Raw genomic sequence first — 23,735 nt, 5'->3', positions numbered from 1 at the left:
GAGAAGACTCAGAATCTGCTGTTCTTCCTGCATCCAGCACCTTCATTTAACAAGACAGGGACTAAAGTTGGACTAAAGGCTATTTCTGCTTGGATTTCTCTGGGTAGCCATGATTTAGATGCTAGTCAAATACAGAACTTCTTTGTTCTCTTCCCTCGTATTGCCAACTAGTTATGTTTCCAACAGCAAAAACACCATCCTCAAATATGAGGGCAGAGGATGAAAGAGAAAAAGATTGGGTTTTTCAAGCCTCAGAATACAGCTACTTTAATACATTTTACATCAAAAAAGCGGCAACCTCCAGGTCTGAATAGTGCTCCTAATTCATCGTGTGCATGCGCTGGTTGCAGAAAAGAAATATGGGACATGAATCAAGGTATTAATGGCAAAACTGGAGGCTTCAAAATCTTAAATCCACAATCCAATGGGTGATGTCATGGTAACATCCATTATTTTCATTCAATCTGTGAAAAAGTAAGTTAAATTCTTATTTTGTTTTTGTCTTTTCTATAGTTTTGTCATTATTGGTTTGTCAGTTAAGTCATCTATGAAGTACTTTGAGTTGCATAAACCTGTATGAAAGTTATGGATAAAGTCTGTTTGATTGATTGATTTCCTTAACCCAGTTGTTCTCAACCTTGGGGTCGGGACCCCAATAGGGGTCGCAAGATGATTTCTGGGGGTCGCCAAATCATTTTGGAAGTCAGCTCTGTCTCCACTGTGTTAAAGTGTTCATGTGTTTTAGTCTTTTTGGTCACTTAATGTCTGTTTTTGGTCATTCTGTGTTTTTTTAAGTCATTTTGTGTCGTTTTTTGATCATTTTGTGGATAATTTGTGTCTTTTTTGGTCATTTTGTTTCCTTTTTTTGGTCATTTTGTGTCTTTTTTTGTCATTTTGTGGGTTTTTTTGGGGTAATTTTGTGTCTTTTTTTGGTCATTTTGTGCCTTTTTTTGGTCATTTTGTGTCATTTTTGGTCATTATGTGCCTTTTGTGGTCAATTTGTGTCTTTTTTTGGTCATTTTGTTTCTTTTTTTGGGTCATTTTGGGTCATTTTGTGTCTTTTTTTGTCATTTTGTGCCTTTTTTGTTAATTTTGTGTCTTTTTTTAATAATTTTGTGGTCAATTTGTGTCTTTTTTGGTCATTTTGTGTGATATATGTCATATGACATATATGTCACATCACAGATCTTTGACATTTAGGGGTAGTATTTTTTTTTTTAAACATCATAAATGTGTTTTATGTGGTTCACTTGGTCTGTGGTATATATATCCCCTATAATTTTCCTTTCAGGATAACTGGGTTCTTATGGGTTAAGTTGACAATTAGCAGAACGCTGAGTGAATTTCAGTTAAACTTTCATGTTGAAAAGTAAAAACAAAAGGAAGCTGTAATTTGCTGCTGCTGACAATGTGGAAAATAATAATGAATGCTGGTTCCGACTAGGGATTATGCATGGTTTTACTGTATTTAAGTGCAAATCATAATCATCAGCACGCTTCCATGAGCATGAGCTTTTTTTTTTTAGCTTTCTTAGTCAGTAAAGCATGCATTACACAATGTAATGCTCCAGTGGACGACATTTTCCATCAACACTGATTGGACACCAACATGAAAGGTGAGAAAGAACTATTCCTTCCTGGACAGATGAAGGTAGTCTGTGTGCATTTTAAAATATTGCAATCGAAACAGAGTGAAATTGGTCATTAAACAGACTTTTGGAGAAAAAAAAATATGGAACTTTAGCCACATTACAAACCCCAGCCACATTGCTTACACAATCAATACATCATCAGATCAAAATGTCATCATTTCAGCCAGGGAGCTACAAAACTAAGTCAAATTTTAATGGAGCAGAGACTTTTGGATTTTGCCTTTCATGTTTTTCAAAAGTGAAAGTTATGGATGCAGCAGCTGATTACAGCACAGCTCAGGAACAGCAGGTGAAAAGATGTTCAGCTGTCTGCATTTGGTTCAAAACACTGACTCATTTTAGAGAACATTCTCTTGGATCTATAAAAAGTTGTTTCTAAGCAGTTAAAAAGTGAAATCATGTAATTGGGCAAGTTCCTTTTGGGATGCCACTGCAGTCTGGGCAGCCTGTGTACTTCCACCTACAACCCAGTTCAGTCTTCCATAGTTTAGCACCACCCCAGGGGTATCTTTGTATACAGAGCCATCTGTCATTTTAAACTGACGTCAAACAATCAGAAGAGACTTTGGAAAATAACAATTGATGGCCAAAACATATATGTAGTATCAACCAGTAGGTTCCATGGTTCCATGTTCAAGAATATTTAAAATATCAATAAAAATAATGGGTATCTGCAGTTTAAATGTTTCAGGAACTAGCTCCTGGTTGTATCCTGGCAAAGGTTAAGAATACTATAATATTACTGATTCTATTATTGATTCATATTTTACCATGTAGCATGTATCTATCTTGTAGAACTGTTAGCAGGTGAGCTACCAGACAAGGCTGTATTTCTTAGGTTTCCCCCAGGCGGCAACCTCCTGGTCTGAGCAGGGAGGCAAACCAGGAAGTGCCTTAAGCTGCATTCTACCAAAAATTCCAGCAAGGGCTGCAGAATCATTTGGGTCCATTCGTTTCAATACAAAATGAGAAAACTTCTCACTTGATTTATTACCTCAGAACATCTCAATCGTCTCAATCGCTAGTAAAAAATCTTCTTCAAGACAATTTGATGTCAATAGTTCTAATAATGGCCCCATTTAGAAGAAAATAGAAGATAAAGAACCGTATGATTTGGGGCGGGGCTACCTTTGATTGACAGGTCACTAACAAGGCGAGCCGTCATCAGGAGAGAAGCAGAACAATGCGTATCCACGGCAACGTGTCAATAAAGTTATATAACATTATATAGATATAAAAAAGGACGTTTAGCGGTTTGGTCTCATAACTTTGACCCTTTCATTGTATTTTCACTTAATGACAGTTTATTTGAACGTTTTGTTCAGTAAATGTCTTGTTCAGCGTTTGGTTGGACTAACAGACACTCCAAGGAGTCGCTGCTCAGTTTTCTGACGTCAGTAACAAACATTTAGTTTTTGTTTTATTGCTAGCCAAAGCTAACATCCCAGTTAATGCTCCAGCTAATGCTAACATGAATTAGCAGCAGCTTCTCTCAGTCAGGTTGAGGTGTAGAGAGGCTGTAGTCAGTGATCAGATCCCTCTCCTCCTCCACAGTCCAAATATGGTCTGCTTCCTGTATCGGAAACAAGATGGCGGCGCAAGATGGAGACAAGTGTAGTGATGAACTTGATGATTCCAACGGGCCACAAACCAACGGGTGACGTGTCCATTATTTATATACAGTCTATGGTTTCCCCACATAACCTAGAATGTAGCTAGGTTTGACACATAAAGTTGCCAAGTTTGAACTCATTCCAAGCTATTGTGTCGCCATTTTTAATATTTTCTAGAGAGTATGTCCGTTCCTGATCTGCTGTTTTACATGATGCTAGTGAGTGACAGCTAAGTCACTTTGGCAATGTCAAACATGTGACGGTAGAATAGTGGAATTACAAACTGTGATAAAAAACTATTGTGTTTGTCCTTTTAAAACTGTTTTTTTGTTGATGATGTTAGAATTCAAGGCAGAAATGATCCTTAGCCAAGGCCAGAGGCTAAAGGTTGAGGTGAACAGTATTTTCTGGTAACATTTATAGTGGAAGGTAACATCTGCCAGCAGAATACTAATGTGGGCGATGTTTTTGTGTAGAAAGCTTGTATCCATTGTGTCTCCAGTACTGAATGGTGTGACCTTGGAAATGGCCTAGATGATGCAGGTTAATTATCTAAGACTTTCCTTGTCTTTGTTGCCACAGCCGACTGAAAAACACACACTTTTTTTGGCGATTTGGAAAATTTAACTGAAGGTTCATCTGTTAAGTTGAGAAATCAGATAAAGAGATGAAGAAAAGGTATCAGTTGAAAGGTAAAAATTCAGAAAATCTGACTTGTTGAAAAGGTAGTCTTTAAAAAAGACAGCTGCACTGTGCAATATCACAGTAAACATCAGCAAACTGCCAATCGTAACCCTTCCTCGGTCTCTGCTGAAGTAAATGTCTCCCTCAAACCAGTGTTTGTGTTGCATCAGGCTTCCTGTTGATCCAGAATCCAGTCTGTGATTGTGCCCGGGCTTGGAAACAACACAGCAGAGATGAGGTGCTAACAGACAGGAGCCCAAGGGACACGCAAAAGTCTGGCATCTGCTCGGCAGGCTGGAAATTCATAAACCAAATCCAGAATGCATTTTAAAGCCAGCTGCCGCTGACGGCTGTGACATGACGAAGAGTCAGTCACAAGGCTCTGCTCCTGTTAGTCTAGTGTCTCCAGGGAGGACGTGAAGCTTGATTTCCCTCATGTTCACTGATGAGATCTCAATGCTTAAAAACCCCTATAGGTCACTGAAGGATAATACAGTCTAAAAAAAAAGATTGGTTAACATTTGAAGGCAATGATTACAGTACGCCACCCTTTGTCTCAGTCTATTAAAACCTTTGACAGAGAATCTGTCAGAGTCCCCACTATCAGCTCTGCAGAATTGTTTCACACTGGTAATGAATCTGCAATCTCTCACATGGTTTAAACGCTAGAGTGCACATGCTGAAGTCCCTGCTGCCTCAGACAGCCGGGCTGGAACCACATACGCACAAGATGTTCACTTTGAATCAAGGCCACGACCTACAATATGCACTTATTAATGGGGGAGAAATGGTTTAAGTGAAAATATGCATCTTTATATTAATGTTAAAGTTGTGATGCACAATTACAGAAATACTGATTTAATGACCGGTTTTAATTCAGGACTTTTGGCGGAAATTAGTAAGAAATTTTCTCTCTGAAAACAAATGACATACTGTAATAATGACATTAAAGTCACCAAGGGCAAGTCAAATTACTCCTCTAGCTATATGTTGGATGTATGTACTGTATTTCCTCAAATAGTAGAATAGAATGGAATAGAATAGAATAGAATAGAATAGAACTTTATTGTCATTGTACAAGACAACGAAATTTTGTTTGTAGCAGTCCTCCTCCAGTTGCACAGTTCAAAATATTGATATATATATCAATATGAGAAAAATACTTAAAACAAAACTCAACATTATCAATAGTAGCCGGGGCTTCTATTGATAAAAAATCAGTTTGGGACCTGGCTAATAAAAGGGGCAGGCTATTATTTGAAGGAGGCTTTTATTAAAAATCAGAGCAGCTCTGACCGGCACTTTTTAGAGTGTTTTACACAGCGAATTGTAGCCAGTTACCAGGATGTCGGCCATATTGGAAGTACTGGGATGTAAACAAACAATGAACAGCTGAATGTTCATTTGAAGCAGGATTTAAAATGTCTAAATTACTAAAAAGCCCAGAAGAACGTGTGTAAACGGCTGGACTTTACAGAGAATGACTAGGACAGCAGAGAAACAACCATATTTACCTACAGGACTAACTCGTGTTAAATAACTTTTTTTTCTTTTTCTAAATAACTTTGTGTCTTTTTTGGTAATTTTGTGTCTTTTTTGGTAATTTTGTCTTGTTTTCTTTAGTAATTTTTGGTAATTTTGTGTCTTTTTTTAAGTAATTAAGTTTTTTTCTGTCATTTTGTGTCTTTTTTTAAATAATTTTGTGTCTTTTTTGGTAATTCTGTTTATTTTTTGGTCATTTTGTGTATTTTTTAAAGTAATTTAGTGTTTTTTCAGACATTTTGTGTCTTTTTGGTCATTTTGTGCCTTTTTTTAGTAATTTTGTGTGTTTTTTGGTAATTCTGTGTCTTTTTTTGGTAATTTAGTACTAAGTCGTGGGGACAAACTTCTAAATACAGAAATCTGTTCCCGTCAGATGATGTTTCCTGAACGGTGTTCTCCGTAGCATCACCTCCTGGTTGGAGTTAGGATTTCAGTTTAAGGTGAGGCCTTGTAGAGAGAACTGCTTGGGGTTCAGGTAAACTTGGGCTCATGTTAACAACTTAAAGGAGGAGTGGTTGGGGTCAGGGGTCAGGTTGGTGCAAAAAAAAGTCACAAAAAGACAGAAAAAAAGCTAAATTCATTTAAAAAAGACACAAAATGACCAAAAAAAGCTAAATTACTTTTTTTTTTAAAAGACACAAAATGACCAAAAAAAGACACAAAATTACAAAAACAGACACAAAATGAAAGGAAAAAAAAGCTAAATTCATTTTTTTTAAAAAGACACAAAATGACCAAAAAAAGATAAATTACTTTTTTTTAAAAAGACACAAAATGACCAAAAAAAGACACAAAATTACAAAAAAAGACACTTAAAAAGAAAAAAAAAGAGACACAAAATGAAAGAAAAAAAAGGTAAATTAAAAAAAAGGTAAGGGGGACACATATCGACGGGGAACAGACTTTAACATAACACCGGTAAGACACCCGGCTTATAAAAGAGGCCGGCTTTTATTTACTAAAAATAGTTTTTACACCCGGTTACTAAATGAGGCCGCTCATTAATAGGGGCCCGGCTTTAAACTGAGGAAATACAGTATATGTATGTATGTAGGTATGTATTTATATGTGTAAACTTAATTTGTGGAGCTAACAGCTTTGAAAAATGACATTCATTCCACAAACCTCATAGTTAACAGCTAATATTGTTATGGTTCAGTTTAGTTTGTCTTGGTTGTTGTGTTTTTTTCCTTTTGTTCTCTCTGTTCACCCTCCCTTTTCTTTTTTCTCTGCAGAGCTTGTGTGTGGAAGGGGGCGTGGCTGGCTCCTCCTGTTGGCAGCAGTGGCACACCTGCATCCACTCAGCTCATTTCCCCCAGTACTTAAGCCTGGTCTTCCCTCCAGATCACTGCCAGATTATTCCTTTGCTTCCCGGCATGCTGTCCCCCTGTACACCTGAAGCCTCAGAAGATTTCCTCCTGCCAGCCAGCTCCCTGCCACTGCAGCCTGCCTTGTATGGTTTTTTGGTTCGTGTCATTAAAGACATTTTTCAGTTCTCACCCATCAGTGTGTGCACGTCTCTCTGCTTTGGGGTCCAATCCTAACGAACACAACAGAATAATCTGGCCAAGTATGGACCCCGCAGAGTTTGAGAGGGTAAGACAAGCCCTCACCGCTCAGGGAGCTCGTGTTGGACAACATGAGAACGCTCTGAATGAAGTTATGGACAGACTGCTCGACTTGACCTCCAGCCTAACCCAGCTCGACAACCGCCTGAACCTGGTCTCCACTCAGCTTTCCACACTGGCAGCTCCTGCTCCGTCTCCTGATCCTGCTCCTGCTCCAGCTGCTTCTCCCACCCTGCCTAGTCACCCTCGTGAGCCCTTCATCCCCACCCCAGACAGGTATTCAGGAGAGTTAGGGTCATGCAGTCAATTCCTTCATCAGTGTTCACTAGTGTTTGACCAGCAGCCGTTAACTTACTCCACCGATAAATCTAAGATTGCCTTTACCAGCAGTTTACTTTCTGGTAAGGCGTCTGCATGGGCTGTGGCCATGGCTAACGCAGGCTCACCTGCTTGGCAGTCCTTCCATTTTTTCTGTAATGAGTTCCGTAGAGTTTTTGACCACCCACTTCAGAGTAAGGAAGCCGGTACTAGGCTTCTCTCCCTGTGTCAGGGATCTCATTCTGTTGCTACTTACTCCATTGACTTCCGCATTCTCGCAGCTGAGAGTGGGTGGGATGAAAGGGCCTTACAGGGGGTTTTTCTGCGTGGGCTTAGTGAGGAGCTTAAGGATGAGCTTGCTGCTCGGGATGAGACCTCCTCCTTGGAGGAACTTATTTCCTTAGCCATCCGTCTCGATAACCGCCTCAGTGAAAGACGCAGGGAGAGAGCAGGTAGACATAGGGCCCCTCCCCTTCAGTCCAAGTCTCCTCTGCACCCTGCTCCACCCTCCACTAGTGTTCCTCTTCCAGCTGCCTCATCCCCCTCCAGCAATGAGGAGCCCATGCAGTTGGGGAGGATGAGGCTCACTCCTGCTGAACGTCATCGCCGCTTCCTCCTGAGACTCTGCATCTACTGTGGTCAAGCTGGTCACGTCCTCGCAAACTGTCCCGACCGGCCAAAAGAGTGGGCTCATCAGCTGCAAGGGGGGCGCTGGTGAGCCATACATCTGTTTGTCCGTCCCCCTCCAGTCGCATTCAGCTTAAAGGTACTGTTTCCTGGTCTCAAACTAACCTTCCTCTCCCCGTTTTAGTGGACTCTGGCTCAGATGACAATTTCATTGACTCTGGTATTGTCACCCAGTTCGACCTGCCCACAGAGCCACTTTCAGAACCCAAGGATGTTTTTGCCCTCGATGGTCGACTCTTGGCCCGTGTAACTCTCCGTACTGTCCCTGTGTCCCTGCAACTTTCCGGTAATCATCATGAGACAACCTCCTTTTACCTTATTCCCTCACCGTCCTCACCCTTAGTTTTAGGTCTCCCCTGGCTCAAACTCCACAACCCACACATTGACTGGTCGACATTATCTATCTCCAATTGGAGTCTGTATTGCCACTCCCACTGTCTGCACTCGGCCATCCCGACCACCATTTCCACTCCACCTGTTCGCCCCAAACCGGTAGATCTAGCTTCTGTCCCTCCTGAGTATCATGACCTGCGGGAGGTTTTTAGCAAGGACCGCGCTCTGTCCCTACCGCCTCACAGGCCATACGACTGTTGTATCGACCTGCTCCCTGGTGCCACCCATCCGACTAGCAAACTCTATAACCTCTCCAGGCCTGAAAGGGAGGCTATGGAGACCTATATTTCTGACTCTCTGGCAGCTGGTCTTATTCGTCCATCCTCCTCGCCCATGGGGGCGGGCTTCTTTTTTGTTGAAAAGAAGGATAAGACTCTACGTCCCTGTGTTGACTTCAGGGGCCTAAATGACATAACCATCAAGAACAAGTACCCCCTTCCGCTCATTGACTCTGCCTTTGCTCCCCTCCACCAGGCCACCATCTTCTCCAAGTTGGACCTGCGCAACGCTTACCACCTGGTGAGAATAAAGGAGGGGGATGAGTGGAAGACTGGGTTCAACACTCCTCTCGGACATTTTGAATATCTTGTCATGCCATTTGGGTTAACCAATGCACCTGCTGTTTTTCAGTGTCTCATTAATGATGTTCTGCGTGATATGCTCAACAGGTTTGTTTTTGTTTACCTTGATGATATTTTGATTTTTTCTCGTACACGTGGGGAACACATCCAACATGTAAAACTTGTTCTCCAGAGACTTCTAGAAAACAGACTCTTTGTTAAAGCAGAGAAGTGTGAATTTCATGTGTCATCTGTGAGCTTTCTGGGTTTTGTGGTGGAGAAGGGGCAGATCAAATCAGACCCTGCCAAGATTAAGGCAGTGGTAGATTGGCCTACTCCCACCACACGTAAGCAGCTACAGAGGTTTCTGGGGTTTGCCAATTTTTACCGTCGGTTCATCCGTGATTACAGTCGAGTTGCAGCACCACTTACCAGGTTAACCTCTGCTAAGTCACCCTTTGTGTGGTCACCCCCGGCTGAAGCCACTTTTGTTAAGTTGAAGAGTCTGTTCTCCTCTGCTCCTGTGTTATGTCATCCTGTTCCCTCAGCCCAGTTCGTGGTGGAGGTTGATGCCTCTGACTCTGGAGTTGGAGCGGTCCTGTCACAACGATCCACCTCTGACCAGAAGCTGCACCCCTGCGCATTCTTCTCTCGCCGTCTTACACCTGCGGAGAGGAACTACGATGTGGGGAATCGGGAGCTGCTGGCGGTGGTGCTGGCCCTTCAGGAGTGGAGACACTGGCTGGAGGGATCTACTCACCCTTTTGTTGTTTGGACTGATCACAAGAACCTGTCTTACCTCCGTTCCGCCCGCAGACTCAACTCTCGCCAGGCCCGGTGGGCATTGTTCCTGGGCCGGTTCGACTTCACTCTCACCTACCGGCCAGGCTCCAGGAATGTCAAACCTGATGCCCTCTCTCGTCAGTTCTCTCCCCCCGTTGAGGTTCCTGCTGAGGACACAATCCTGCCATCCTCCTGTGTGGTGGGAGCAGCCAGGTGGGAGGTCGAGCAGCAGGTCCAGGAGGCCCTTGAGGACCATCCAGCCCCTGAGGGTGTCCCACCTAACCGGCTGTTTGTGCCTCCCCCCGTCCGATCCCCTGTGCTCCAGTGGGGACACTGCTCCAAGGTGGCATGCCACCCTGGCTTCCATCGGACCTTGGCTCTGCTTCGTCAGCGTTTCTGGTGGCCCTCAATGTCCGCTGATACTAAGGAGTTCGTCTCTGCCTGTACTGTCTGTGCCCGCAGTAAGGCTTCACATCGTGCTCCTGCTGGTCTCCTTCGCCCCCTTCCTATCCCCCACCGGCCCTGGTCTCACATTGCCATGGACTTTGTCACTGGTCTGCCACCTTCAGAAGGTAACGATACCATATTAACTGTTGTTGACCGTTTTTCCAAGTCTGTGCACTTTATCCCTCTGCCTAAACTCCCCTCTGCCCTTGAGACTGCTTCTTTGCTCACCCAGCATGTTCTAAGACTACATGGCATCCCCCAGGACATTGTGTCCGACAGAGGGCCACAGTTCTCCTCCAGAGTTTGGCGGGCATTTTGCCAAGCTATGGGGGCGTCGGCTAGCCTCTCTTCTGGTTACCATCCTCAGACTAATGGCCAGACTGAGCGGGCGAATCAGAGTCTGGAGGCAGCACTTCGTTGTGTTGCTTTTCATCACCCAACCTCCTGGTCTACCCACCTTCCATGGATTGAATACGCCCACAACTCCCTGATCTGCTCTGCCTCAGGTATGTCCCCCTTTATGGCCGCTAATGGTTTCCAGCCTCCTCTCTTCCCCGCACAGGAGACTGAGGTGGCAGTTCCCTCGGTGCAGGCGCACCTCCAGCGTGCCCATCAAGTCTGGCGTGAAGCCCGGGCTGCTCTCACCCGATCTGCGGCTCACAACCAGAGACTGGCAGACCGTCACCGCTCTCCAGCTCCCCAGTACCAGCCCGGCCAGAAGGTCTGGTTGTCCTCCCGTGATCTTCCCCTCAGAACGGAGTCCCGAAAACTCACTCCCAGGTACATCGGCCCTTACGTCATTGACCGGATCATCAACCCCTGTGTGGTGAGACTTAAGCTTCCTCCATCCCTCAATATCCACCCGTCCTTCCATGTGTCACTCCTCAAGCCTGTCTCCACCAGCCCTCTGTGCCCTCCAGCCGAGCCCCCTCCACCCCCCCAGATCATCGACGATCACCCTGCATTCTCTGTTCGGCAGCTGCTGGATGTGCGGAGGCGAGGCCGAGGTTTCCAGTTCTTGGTGGATTGGGAGGGGTATGGCCCAGAGGAGCGTTCATGGGTTTCTCGCTCCCTTATTTTGGACCCTGAGCTCATTAGAGAGTTTTACAATCGGTACCCAGACAAGCCTGGTAGGCCGCCAGGAGGCGTCCCTTGAGGGGGGGGTACTGTTATGGTTCAGTTTAGTTTGTCTTGGTTGTTGTGTTTTTTTCCTTTTGTTCTCTCTGTTCACCCTCCCTTTTCTTTTTTCTCTGCAGAGCTTGTGTGTGGAAGGGGGCGTGGCTGGCTCCTCCTGTTGGCAGCAGTGGCACACCTGCATCCACTCAGCTCATTTCCCCCAGTACTTAAGCCTGGTCTTCCCTCCAGATCACTGCCAGATTATTCCTTTGCTTCCCGGCATGCTGTCCCCCTGTACACCTGAAGCCTCAGAAGATTTCCTCCTGCCAGCCAGCTCCCTGCCACTGCAGCCTGCCTTGTATGGTTTTTTGGTTCGTGTCATTAAAGACATTTTTCAGTTCTCACCCATCAGTGTGTGCACGTCTCTCTGCTTTGGGGTCCAATCCTAACGAACACAACAAATATATGGACTAATTAAGATTAAGATTCCCTTATTAGTCCCACAATGGGGAAATTCAACCTCTGCATTTACTAACAGTGTTATTAATAAATGACAACTTTGGACAGTGAGGATACTGGGTCTATGTCCTAATTTTGAATTAAATTCCATTCAGTGTTCCATTTAACAGATGGATTCATCATAACTTGGTTAAATAATCGTGAGAAATGTTTTTATTTCATTGAATTGCATTACACAATTATCTGGCTAATTGGGGGCGGCTCTGGAAGCTGCAAATGCAACAGCGACATTCATTACCAGCTCATGAAGCTGATTTACCGATCCTTTTAGCAAACGTTTGCCTGTTTGCACATCTAGCAGACACAGAGCAGCATTAGCATTCATTTCAAGTCTTGTTTCTGGCAAGCTGACCAATGTCGTCCAACAATCACTCTCCTATTACGTTTTGTTTGCATCCTCGAGCTCCGGAGTGAAATATCTGGCTCTTTAGCTGCCAAGTGCTCTCCACCAGCTAGTCAATAACTTTGCTTTTCTGCTGTTTGGTGCTGGTAAGTGGTGTACATTGGGTTTATCAGAGATTTGTTCTTGGAAACAGGTGGTATTCCTCTGTAGCTATTTCACTACAAGTGCAACCACGCACATTAGCCAGTTATTTCATCCATTCCTAATGTGAAAATATTATTAATGCACTTTAATGCTATTGCTGCATTAAAATGTCTAAACAGAACTAGACCCCATGTTATATATGTAAGTTAATTACTACTTACATTATCCCAAATAGTCTCGACGGATTTCAGAATAAAGGCCTCCTATAAGAAGTGAGGAGCATTTATGGGTACAAGTCAGGAACCGGCCTACCTTACATATCTCAAGGGTGCTGAGTCCAAAAATAATGGTTCCCAAGCGAAATTTTTTGTTTCTGACCTTCTAATTTGTATCAAATGGCCACCAAATTGCCCATCTTGCACAGTCATTGGACCATTTCCCCTTAGTTTTTTTGTAAGTAGGCAATCAAAGATGAGGAAATTAAGTTTCTGGATCTATAGTCTAGAATCACTTTTTTGAAAAAAATGGTGCACAGCATAACAAAGATGGTGAATAGAGTAAGTATACTCCTTGTACTCTTGACCATGTGAAGAGGATAGAAGAAACTTATTCTTACATATAATAATACACAGCACAACAAAGTGAAATTGTGTCCCTGCATTGTACCCATCCTGAACATTAGGAGGAGTGGGCAGTCACTTGTCCCTTAAGGACACTTGGACATGCAGAACCATGATCGAACCACAAACCTTATGGTTCAGGGGCGAGCCACTCCACCTCCTGAGCCCTGGCCATATTAAAGGACTACTATCCTATAACTAGAGAATGCATTTTACTGAAGACAGTGGGCCTCATTCATGAAACGTTAGTAGATTTGTGCGTAGATTTGCACATAAAAGCCTACGCTACTAAAAACCTACTCCGGATTCATGAACGCCGCGGGAAACTCAGATCTGATCGTAAACACGTGTGTATGATCATGAATGCCAATCCATCGTAAGGTGGCAGCGCGCTCCCGGTAATCAGCAATTAGCATGAACCCCGCCCATGAATTGCTAATGACCACCATATAAGGAGGTGTGTAGAGGCATCCTGTCAACCTGTCAGTCATGGCACAAAGAAAAAAAGAACGAGAAAGAAAAAATAATTTTTCCGAAGCGGACATTGAAGTTATTTTGGGAGAAGTGGAGTCCAAAAAAAATTTTTTATTTTCATCTGTTAGTAGTGGTGTGACAGGGACAGGCAAAGCGAAAGCGTGGAGGGAGGTGACGGACGCAGTAAATGTGGTTTCTGTAGTGCAAAGAACTACGTCCGAGGTTAAACGTAAATGGTTTGACATTAAACTTGACGCAAAGAAACGCATTAGCGCACACAAAAAAAGTACATCTGCCACAGGAGGAGGACGCTCAGAGTCCAAATACCCCGTTGGTGCGCTCTACAACGGCCCGAGTAGCCGCGTGCGCCTCATTGTATGCTCCTGTGGTGTCTGCGGGCTGGTCAGTGGGGTCATAAGCCACGGCGTCAGTGGGTAACCCCTATCCCCTATGGATATAGAAAGGTAAGTCCATATATAACACACACATGTGATTATGCAGGCTATATTCTTACCAATGAGCCAGCCGTCTCTCACAGCTCCATCCTCCAAACGCGTGCCAACTGCGCAATTACGCAGGATGAATGCGTCATGCGTCCCACCGGGCCACCGTGCCACAACGTTTAACAACACACACTTTGCGTCACAGATCAGTTGCACATTCACGGAATGAAAGTTTTTCCGGTTAATGTAAGCAAATGCATCACCGGATGGAGCCTTGATGCGTACGTGTGTGCAGTCTATGGCACCGATAACACCTGGCATGTTTGCAACTGCGCTGAACCCCTGCATTACTTCTGTCTGCCGTTGTGCGTCGTATGGAAATTGGATATACTCTGGCATTAATTTAATGATACCTCTGAGAACTGCAGGCAGGATGCGTCAATTTACATAGATAATTCACAATTATGAGTTTAATCTGAATCTTAATCCCGCCAATTGCCAACTAATTTAACTAAATATGTTATATTTTTAATCGTTTGCCATGTTTATATCACATGTTTCAAAGGCATCTGCGTATTGTGTACATAACAGAACGCATTATGAATTAAAATTGTAATTTCCAACAGTGACGAGCATTATTTATATGCGTTCTTAAATTTACACAAGCACTACGTGTGGTCAGCAGCATGTGTAGATTTTGTTAGTAGCTACGAAAAGATCGGAGCTACTAAAATATTGATGAATGCGGAGATGCACGTAAATTTCCGTCTGCGAACGGTTTACACACAAATTCGTTCTGCTCACGTTTCATGAATGAGGCCCAATGTGTGGGAATGCTGAAAGCTGAAATAAATCATAAAGCATAGCAATAAAATGAAAAAGAAAATGAATTGTTCGTCCTAAAATCTGAAAATTTTAATGCTTTCACTCTTATTCGAATAAAATTGAAAGCTATATTGGAAAAATCTGCAGGTGGGAGCTGAACTGCATCACCTAACGTAGAAAAAAAGTTAAATGCAAGCATGGACTTCCTTCAAGAGCCAAATGTTTTGTTTGTTGAATTGTTTTTATAGCTTAAAGTATGCAGAAGTAGTTGTTCGAAAAATGTATGGAAGAAGTGTAATAACTGTATCCATCCATTACCCTTAACTGCTTGGGGTCACAGGGGGCGGATCAATCCCAGCTGACATTGGGTTGTGATGAATTGCTGGTGTGTTGTGATGAATTGCTGGTGTGTTGTGATGAATTGCTGGCGTGTTGTGATTAATTGCTGGTGTGTTGTGGTGAATTGCTAGCAGATTGTGATGAATTGCTGGTCTGTTGTGATGAATTGCTGGCGTGTTGTGATGAATTGCTGGTCTGTTGTGATGAATTGATGGCGTGCTGTGATGAATTGCTGGCGTGTTGTGATTAATTGCTGGTGTGTTGTGGTGAATTGCTAGCAGATTGTGATGAATTGCTGGTCTGTTGTGATGAATTGCTGGCGTGTTGTGATGAATTGCTGGTCTGTTGTGATGAATTGCTGGCGTGTTGTGATTAATTGCTGGTCTGTTGTGATGAATTGATGGCGTGCTGTGATTAATTGCTGGTCTGTTGTGATGAATTGCTGGCGTGTTGTGATTAATTGCTGGTCTGTTGTGATGAATTGCTGGTCTGTTGTGATGAATTGCTGGCGTGTTGTGATGAATTGCTGGCGTGCTGTGATTAATTGCTGGTCTGTTGTGATGAATTGCTGGCGTGTTGTGGTGAATTGCTAGCAGATTGTGATGAATTGCTGGTCTGTTGTGATGAATTGCTGGCGTGTTGTGATGAATTGCTGGTCTGTTGTGATGAATTGCTGGCGTGTTGTGATTAATTGCTGGCATGTTGTGATGAATTGCTGGCAGGTTGTGATGAATTGCTGGTGTGTTGTGATGAATTGCTGGCGTATTGTGATGAATTGCTAGCAGGTTGTGATGAATTGCTGGTCTGTTGTGATGAATTGCTGGTCTGTTGTGATGAATTGCTGGCGTGTTGTGATGAATTTCTGGTGTGTTGTGGTGAATTGCTAGCAGATTGTGATGAATTGCTGGTCTGTTGTGATGAATTGCTGGCGTGTTGTGATGAATTGCTGGTCTGTTGTGATGAATTGATGGCGTGCTGTGATTAATTGCTGGTCTGTTGTGATGAATTGCTGGCGTGTTGTGATGAATTGCTGGTGCGTTGTGTGAATTGCTGGCGTGTTGTAATGAATTGCTGGAGTGTTGTGATGAATTGATGGCGTGCTGTGATTAATTGCTGGTCTGTTGTGATGAATTGCTGGTGTGTTGTGATGAATTGCTGGCGTGTTGTGATGAATTGCTGGTCTGTTGTGTGAATTGCTGGCGTTTTGGGATGAATTGCTGGCGTGTTGTGATGAATTGCTGGCGTGTTGTATTATCCTAACTAGAGAATGCATTTCCTGAAGACAATGCGTGGGAATGCTGAAAGCTGAAATAAATCATAAAGCATAGCAGAAAATGAAAAAGAAAATTAATTGTTTGTCCTAAAATCTGAAAATTTTAATGCTTTGACTCTTTAGTCGAATAAAACTGAGAGCTATATTGGAAAACCTGCAGGTGGGAGCTGAACTGCATCACCTAAGGTAGAAAAAAAAGTTAAATGCAAGCATGGACTTCCTTCAAGAGCAAAATGTTTTGTTTGTTGAATTGTTTTTATAGCTTAAAGTATGCAGAAGTAGTATGGAAGAAGTGTAATAACTGTATCCATCCATTACCCTTAACTGCTTGGGGTCGCAGGGGGGCGGATCAATCCCAGCTGACATTGGCCCCTGGACAGGGCCAAACTTAAGCTGCATGTCTTTGACAGTGGGAGGAGGCTCTAGGACCCAGAGAGATCCCACACTGACACATGGACAACATGCAAACTCCACAAAAAAAGAGCCACAAGCCAGCTTTGAACCCACGGACCTCTTGCTGTGAGGCCACAGTGCAATGCAGCAGTGTATGAAGATTCCCTGAAGTCTGGAGTCAGTGTTGATTGCATGATGGAGTGGTATACTAAAAATCCATGTGAAAAAAATTACTTCTCACTGTTCTCAGGTCAAATATTTATATGCGATTAAAATGCGATTAAAATGCGATTAATCTCGATTAATTAATTACAAAGCCTCTAATTAATTAGATTAATTTTTTTTATCGAGTCCGGCCCTAATTTAAACATTACTGAATTAAAAGAAACAGCTAACCAGTGTCCTGTCCCCACCTGAAAGGCGTGCGGCGTGTCGTCCACACAGTACACCCGCAGGCTGTAGCTCAGGCAGCCGGCCTCCAGGCTCCCGAACACAGCCAGCTTCAGCCTCTTGACAGCAGCTTGAGTCAGGGGCTCGCCCACCAGGGCGTACGAGCCCGGCTGGTCCAGAAGCAGGTGGCAGCTGGTCGAGTCCATCAAGCAGTAACAGGAAGTGGACTCCTCCTCCACCGACATCACTTCCTGCAATAAAGCACAGAGGTGGTCTCCATGAAGACACAGTAGGGATTCTCATGATGTTCCCTGTTCTCTGTAACCTGTTTAGTGAAGTAACGAAAATAAAGCAGAACGCCAAAAAGATTATTTGCATCATAATATAAAATTCACACACAAACTAACACTTTAGAGCAGGGATGGGCAACTTAAATGCTGGAAGGGGCCACAAGTTTTCATGTTCACTACCACAGGGCCACATATAGGACCGTGCACTTAACCAGTTATGATGAAACTGCAATTTTAAATATGTTAACAGTGCAGCAACTTAACGTATTTCTCGCTCAAATGCATGTATAACAGTATAAATAGGAATGCAAAATGTTTGAAGCAAATAAAAAATAACCACTTACTATGATTTTTTTTTTTCAGTGCAAGAACAGCAGACCAACATTCATCACAAGAAGTAATTTTGTGCATTTCTACACTGCACTTTTAAGATTTCATGCTCAAATGCATGTAGTTGTACTGAGGGCCACTTCAAGTGAGGGTGAGGGCCGTATGCGGCCCCCGGTCCTCCACTTGCCCATCCCTGCTTTAGAGTCTTATGGACACGTGTTAGGCCAAATGTCAGCCATTATAAAGTATTATGATATTTGAGCATAGGCATTATGAAATGCTTCCCAACGTGTCAAAAGGCAATTTTTGGGTTGATACCATTTGTTATACACATTTGGTGCTGAATTATGCAACTTTATTCATATGGAGAATGTATAAAAATGGTCAGAAAACGCTCCAGAATATAACATCAATATGCCAAGACCTATGGGACAACAGAGAAGTATCCATGGTGTGATTTGGGTTCAAAAACTTTGGTCATTTTGGAGATTTCTATATTTTCAGTGATTGGATGACGAGCAATTCTGTTCTACAAGCTGCTGAGAAACCCTCTTATTGTCAATATACCAAGGAAAGCCATCCTCTGAATGCTCCAGGTCTCTAGTTTGTGGTTGTAAAGTTTCATGAGGCTGATTATCCTAGAGGTCTCAGCAGCTCAATTTATACACTGAGGTCCAGACTCTAGAAATGCCCTCACTGCAATAAACTGGCTACTACTGATGACTAACATCATCCCACATGAAGAGAACTGGACTCACTGAATCCACAAGAGGCTCAGCTTTACACTGAGACCCAGTTTATGTCATTCAAAGCCTGTTTAGGGACCTCAGGATGCACAAATATTCTAATACAGTAGGCGGAAATGGGAAATTTGTACTACATGAGAAAAACTATGTGGTTTTTGCCTTAAACTGCATGTTATTGGCATGTATGTAAAGAGGAGACTAGTAGGAACACAGAGAGCATATTTTCATTCAGATAGCATAACGTCAGCGGTCACATGACTGCTTTGGAAATCGCCAAAATAGACTAACTTCCCGACATGGTATCCTAAAATGTTGGGCTCTATAGATTCCTTAGACCAGTGGTTCCCAAACTTTTTTAGCCGTGCACCTCCTTCTATGTCCCAACCGGGTTGACGCACCCCCAATCCCCCACACCATAAAAAGAAAACAAAATGCAATAAGCTTTTTAATAGCCATATTAAAGGCTGCATGTTTAATCATGCTCAAATAAGAACACGCATATAATAAAATAATCACAATCACAACAATGAGCTCTCGCATTTGAATTAATCTGAAACACAGTTTCAATATAATGCATCAAAGTTATGAACAAGCTTCCACTTTTAAGAGCAAAGAGGATGATGACAGGCTCAGGATCAGAGGCAGAAAGCACATAAGTTGGGAAAATGTTTTAATATTTTGAGCCGCGTTGAACAAAAATTACAGCAAGTTTAAATGAGCGTGGAGCTAAACAACCCGTCATCATAACACAGGCTGGAAAAAATGGAAGAAGATAACTTAACTATGCTTCAATTTACCGTGTTGTGTGTGGAAGGTCCCTTTATTTACTTTTTTTTGGTAATTTTGTGTTTTTTTTAAATAATTTAGGTTTTTTTTTCTGTCATTTTGTGTATTTTTTGGTCATTTTGTGTCTTTTTTGGGTCATTTTGTGTCTTTTTAAAAAATAATTTTGTGTCTTTTTTGGTAATTCTGTTTCTTTTATTGGTAATTCTGTGTATTTTTTTTGTAATTCTGTGTCTTTTTAAAGTAATTTTTTTTCTGTCATTTTGTGTATTTTTTTGGTCATTTTGTGTCTTTTTTGGGTCATTTTGTGTCTTTTTCAAAAATAATGTTGTGTCTTTTTAAAGTAATTTAGTGTTTTTCAGTCATTTTGTGTATTTTTTGGTCATTTTGTGTCTTTTTTGGGTCATTTTGTGTCTTTTTCAAAAATAATGTTGTGTCTTTTTAAAGTAATTTAGTGTTTTTCAGTCATTTTGTGTATTTTTTTGGTCATTTTGTGTCTTTTTTGGGTCATTTTGTGTCTTTTTCAAAAATAATTTTGTGTCTTTTTAAAGTAATTTAGTGTCTTTCAGTCATTTTGTGTCTTTTTTTTGTCATTTTGTCTTTTTTTTTGTAATTTTGTGTCTTTTTTTTGGTCATTTTGATACTGCCTCCAGCGGCCCCCAGGTAATTTGAGTTTGAGACCCCTGCTTTAGATTAATTTGAGATGCAGCTCAGCACTGTGTGTCAAGTTTTTCTGGTCAAAAACATCTAATTAAAATTACTTAATGAATTAATTATTTATTTATTGAAACATATTATGGTGTATAAAGGGTCATAACATCAGTGGATGCTTTCTAAAGTCCATTTCCATGTTCAGCTGTGTCCCATAAGTTGTTGCAGCAATTTTTGGCTTGATTCCATTTGCTACACACATTTGGTGCTCAATGTTTCATAACAAGAATGGATAAAAATGGTCAGAAAAGTGTCTAGGAGTGACTCTTCTAATGGTCAGCTGTAAACTAGTTTGCAAAATACATTATACATTGAAATGTTAATGACTCCACTACTGTCAGTAGTATGTCAATAGTAAACCTGGGATCAACCTCCAATAATTAGAAATCGTCTGTTAGAGACTTCCCAGAGTGTGAATCTCACAGCAGCACATACAGTTTGTTAGTGAAGCATATGAAGATCTAAATATTCATGCCCAGAGCTACATAGGGATGACTAGAAATATGTGCAAATGAACTTCTGTGTACAGTAGAATGCATTACTGCTTGAGTTCTGGTAGACTGCTGTTGAATAATGATGTAAGTAACATAACACTGGTTCAAATCACAAAGCAAAAACCCACACAGGTTGTAAGCAGTCCCCTGAGAATGCAGAAAACCATTTCATACATGAGTGATGGTTTTAGTACAGAGCAGAACAAAAAATAGTCATTATGTGCAAGACACACAGTTTTATTTATGAGATGACAACAGCAGCTGGGAAGAGCTGCATTATTTCCAACTGGAATGAAGGAATCTTTTATATGTCCTGTCTTTCCTTTCTTTTCTTTTTAATCATCAGAGATTGAAAAGAACACATTATAACAAACCCAGCTGGAAGGGGGAGTTCTATTAGACCCAGCAATGACAAGCCAAAGGAAATATCTGAAAGAGAAAAGAAAAAAAAAGTGTTTTTGCAACGAATGAGTCAGCTCATTCGACAAAAAATGCTGTTTCAACTACTCTCTGTTCAGTGCATTTTTGTGTTGGAAATCATAAATGATATGTCACCAATTCCTGTGAAAATCACAAACTTCACCCGAAGGAAAATATACTTGAACAAAAACTGCAAATCGTATATAATAAGTAAAGATTTGTTCCGACCTACTTGTGAGGGGAGTTTTGTCTGCGTGAGGATCATCCAGACAGGTAAATTGCACCAAATTTACCTTTGAATATCTTCCTGTCATTATCCAAACCATCTCACAAAATTGTCACACAGAATGTTGTAAAGCCATGCTAGCAGGCAGTCAGGCTGCAGAACTACATGTGATTATAGGATTTAATGAGGAGCTGTGACACTAAACAGCATGCTAAAGCTCTGAGGAGCCGGGGGAGCAGGATTTATTCCCTCACAAATAACCACAAGTTAACCGACAATATGGCAATCAAAAGTCATGTTTCCAGACATCTCGTCCTCCACCCACTGCTGGGCTGGCTTAGCTGTTACAGAACTACAATCCTTTATAACAGGGATGGGCAACAGGAGGCCCGGGGGCCACATACGGCCCGCACCCTCACTTGAAGTGGCCCTCAGTACAACTACATGCATTTGAGCATGAAATGTTAAAATTGCAGTGTAAAAATGCACAAAATTAGTTCTTGCAATTAATGTTGGTCTGCTGTTCTTGCACTGATAAAAAAATAAATCACAGTAAGTGGTTATTTTTTTATTTGCTTCAAACCTTTTGTATTCCTATTTATACTGTTAAACATGCATTTGAGCATGAAATATGTTAAGTTACTGCACTGTAAACATATTTAAGATTGAAACACAAAATTACGGTACTAAAAAAGACACAAAATGAGCAAAAAAGACAGAACAACAGACACAAAATGACACAAAAAGACCAAAAAAAGACACAAAAAGACAAAAAAAGGACACAAAATGACATAAAAAAGACACAAAATGGCCAAGAAAGACAGAACAACAGACACAAAATGACAAAAAAAGACCAAAAAAAGACACAAAATGACACAAAAAGAAAAAATCACAGTAAGTGGTTATTTTTTATTTGCTTCAAACCTTTTGTATTCCTATTTATACTGAATATATTTATACATGCATTTGAGCATGAAATATGTTAAGTTACTGCACTGTAAACATATTTAATATTGAAACACAAAATGACTAAAAAAGACACAAAATGACTTAAGAAAGACACAAAAAGACCAAAAAAAGACAAAAAATGACCAAAAAAGACACAAAATGACCAAAAAAAAGACACAAAATAACTAAAAAGACACAACAACAGACACAAAATGACACAAAAAGAAAAAAATCACAGTAAGTGGTTATTTTTTTTATTTGCTTCAAACCTTTTGTATTCCTATTTATACTGTTAAACATCGTTTGAGCATTAATTATGTTAAGTTACTGCACTGTAAACATATTTAAAATTACAGTTTCATTATATCGGGTTAAGTGCACGCTCCTATATGTGGCCCTGTGGTAGGGAACATGAAAAATTGTGGCCCCCTGCAGCATTTAAGTTGCCCATCCCTGATCTAGATAATAATTTCCCTATGAAATAAAATCATAATTTATATTATTTTAATGTTTAGATTAGTATAATTAGTATATTTATCCAAAACAGACAGTGGTAAGTGTCATTTTTGGTGGATTTTGTGGTTTTATATCATTATTTCTCTGAAATAAAGCAAAATTGAAATCTAAAACTTTGTCACAAGATAAAACAGACATCAAGGAGTTCATTTAAAATTGCAGTTTCATCATATTTAAGCTCCTATATGTGGCCCTGTGGTAGTGAACATGAAAAACTGTGGCCCCCTGCAGCATTTAAGTTGCCCATCCCTGCTTTATAATCTTTATAATCTACTCGCTTATCTCATCATTCTGTCATGCATATTGACCTCTTTTTTTTTAGTTTGTTGCAACAACATGGAAATATAATAACTAAAAACACCGTCTGGCATACACCTGTCGTCACCTTTCATCTAGCAGTATCTCTGCTGCATATCTTTCCCCTTTCAGATACACATAATACAGCTTATCAGCTCATACATTATAATCAGCTGCACTGAGATGCAACATAAAGTGAGAAGCCACATTCATATCAGGTGTTGGGCTTCCTGTGAATGTGTTACACATTTTTTACTTATGCTTTCTGCATCCCCCTTAGCAATAAGCACATCTGAACACTGCAATATGGCGCTGAATAGCAATTGACTGTGACTGAGTGCTGAGGAGTCTTCTGTGTATTCTAATGACAGCTGAAATAAGGGTGTTTTAATGGCACTGTGCATTTGCAAGTATTACGCATTGTCAAAGCCCTCCTTTCTCCAACTTTAGGTTCCACCACAATGGTAAGTCATTATTTCTCAACAAGGAGCTCAGAGGATCTCTGGACCCTTTTAATATTAGAGTGAAATCTCAAAGCGACATGGCTCTTGTATTCATTTATATTCCCTCCGGTCTCCTTCCCTTCCTCATTCGCAACACTTGCACATCTTGAGAAATTGCCCTCTTACACTAAAACGAAATCTTTTTTGGTCACAAAATAGCAGGCCCAGAATGCTTATAAAAAAGCAAGGTTAGGTAAACATGAGCCTGAACTGAAAGAGGAGGAAGAAGAATATATAGGAACTGACAGAAAGTGGTGACACCTCTGTAAGCAGACAATATGTCTGGAAGAGCTTTCCACAACAACATTAATCTCTGATTGAATGACTTGAAGAGAGTCAACAATG

General features: G+C 41.5%; 2 protein-coding genes across 5 annotated transcripts in view; one reads left to right on the top strand and one right to left on the bottom strand.

Moving 5' to 3' along the window:
* Positions 1 to 23,735, bottom strand: part of unc5db (unc-5 netrin receptor Db) — a 392,579-nt gene that overhangs the window by 27,211 nt on the left and 341,633 nt on the right. The window contains exon 13 of the mRNA XM_059338101.1: positions 17,150 to 17,377. Within this exon, the coding sequence (XP_059194084.1) occupies positions 17,150 to 17,377 (228 nt within the window). The remainder of the gene's footprint in view (positions 1 to 17,149; positions 17,378 to 23,735) is intronic.
* On the top strand, positions 9,087 to 11,771 carry LOC131975409 (uncharacterized). Of its 4 annotated transcripts, none has more exons than XM_059338076.1 (3): positions 9,087 to 9,125; positions 9,566 to 10,372; positions 10,510 to 11,771. In XM_059338076.1, exons 2-3 carry the CDS (start codon positions 9,587 to 9,589, stop codon positions 11,401 to 11,403), a joined length of 1,680 nt encoding a protein of 559 aa, XP_059194059.1. In that variant the 5' UTR covers positions 9,087 to 9,125; positions 9,566 to 9,586; the 3' UTR covers positions 11,404 to 11,771. The 4 variants fall into 4 exon arrangements, with proteins under 4 accessions (XP_059194059.1, XP_059194058.1, XP_059194062.1 ...); XM_059338079.1 differs by lacking the exon at positions 9,087 to 9,125 and having other exon boundaries at positions 9,154 to 10,372; positions 10,510 to 11,027; positions 11,504 to 11,771; XM_059338075.1 differs by lacking the exon at positions 9,087 to 9,125 and having other exon boundaries at positions 9,153 to 10,372.

Source organism: Centropristis striata, chromosome 7 (genome assembly GCF_030273125.1).
Source record: "Centropristis striata isolate RG_2023a ecotype Rhode Island chromosome 7, C.striata_1.0, whole genome shotgun sequence".
Classification (NCBI taxonomy): Eukaryota; Metazoa; Chordata; class Actinopteri; order Perciformes; family Serranidae; genus Centropristis; species Centropristis striata.
This window is presented reverse-complemented; position numbering and strand designations above follow the sequence as displayed.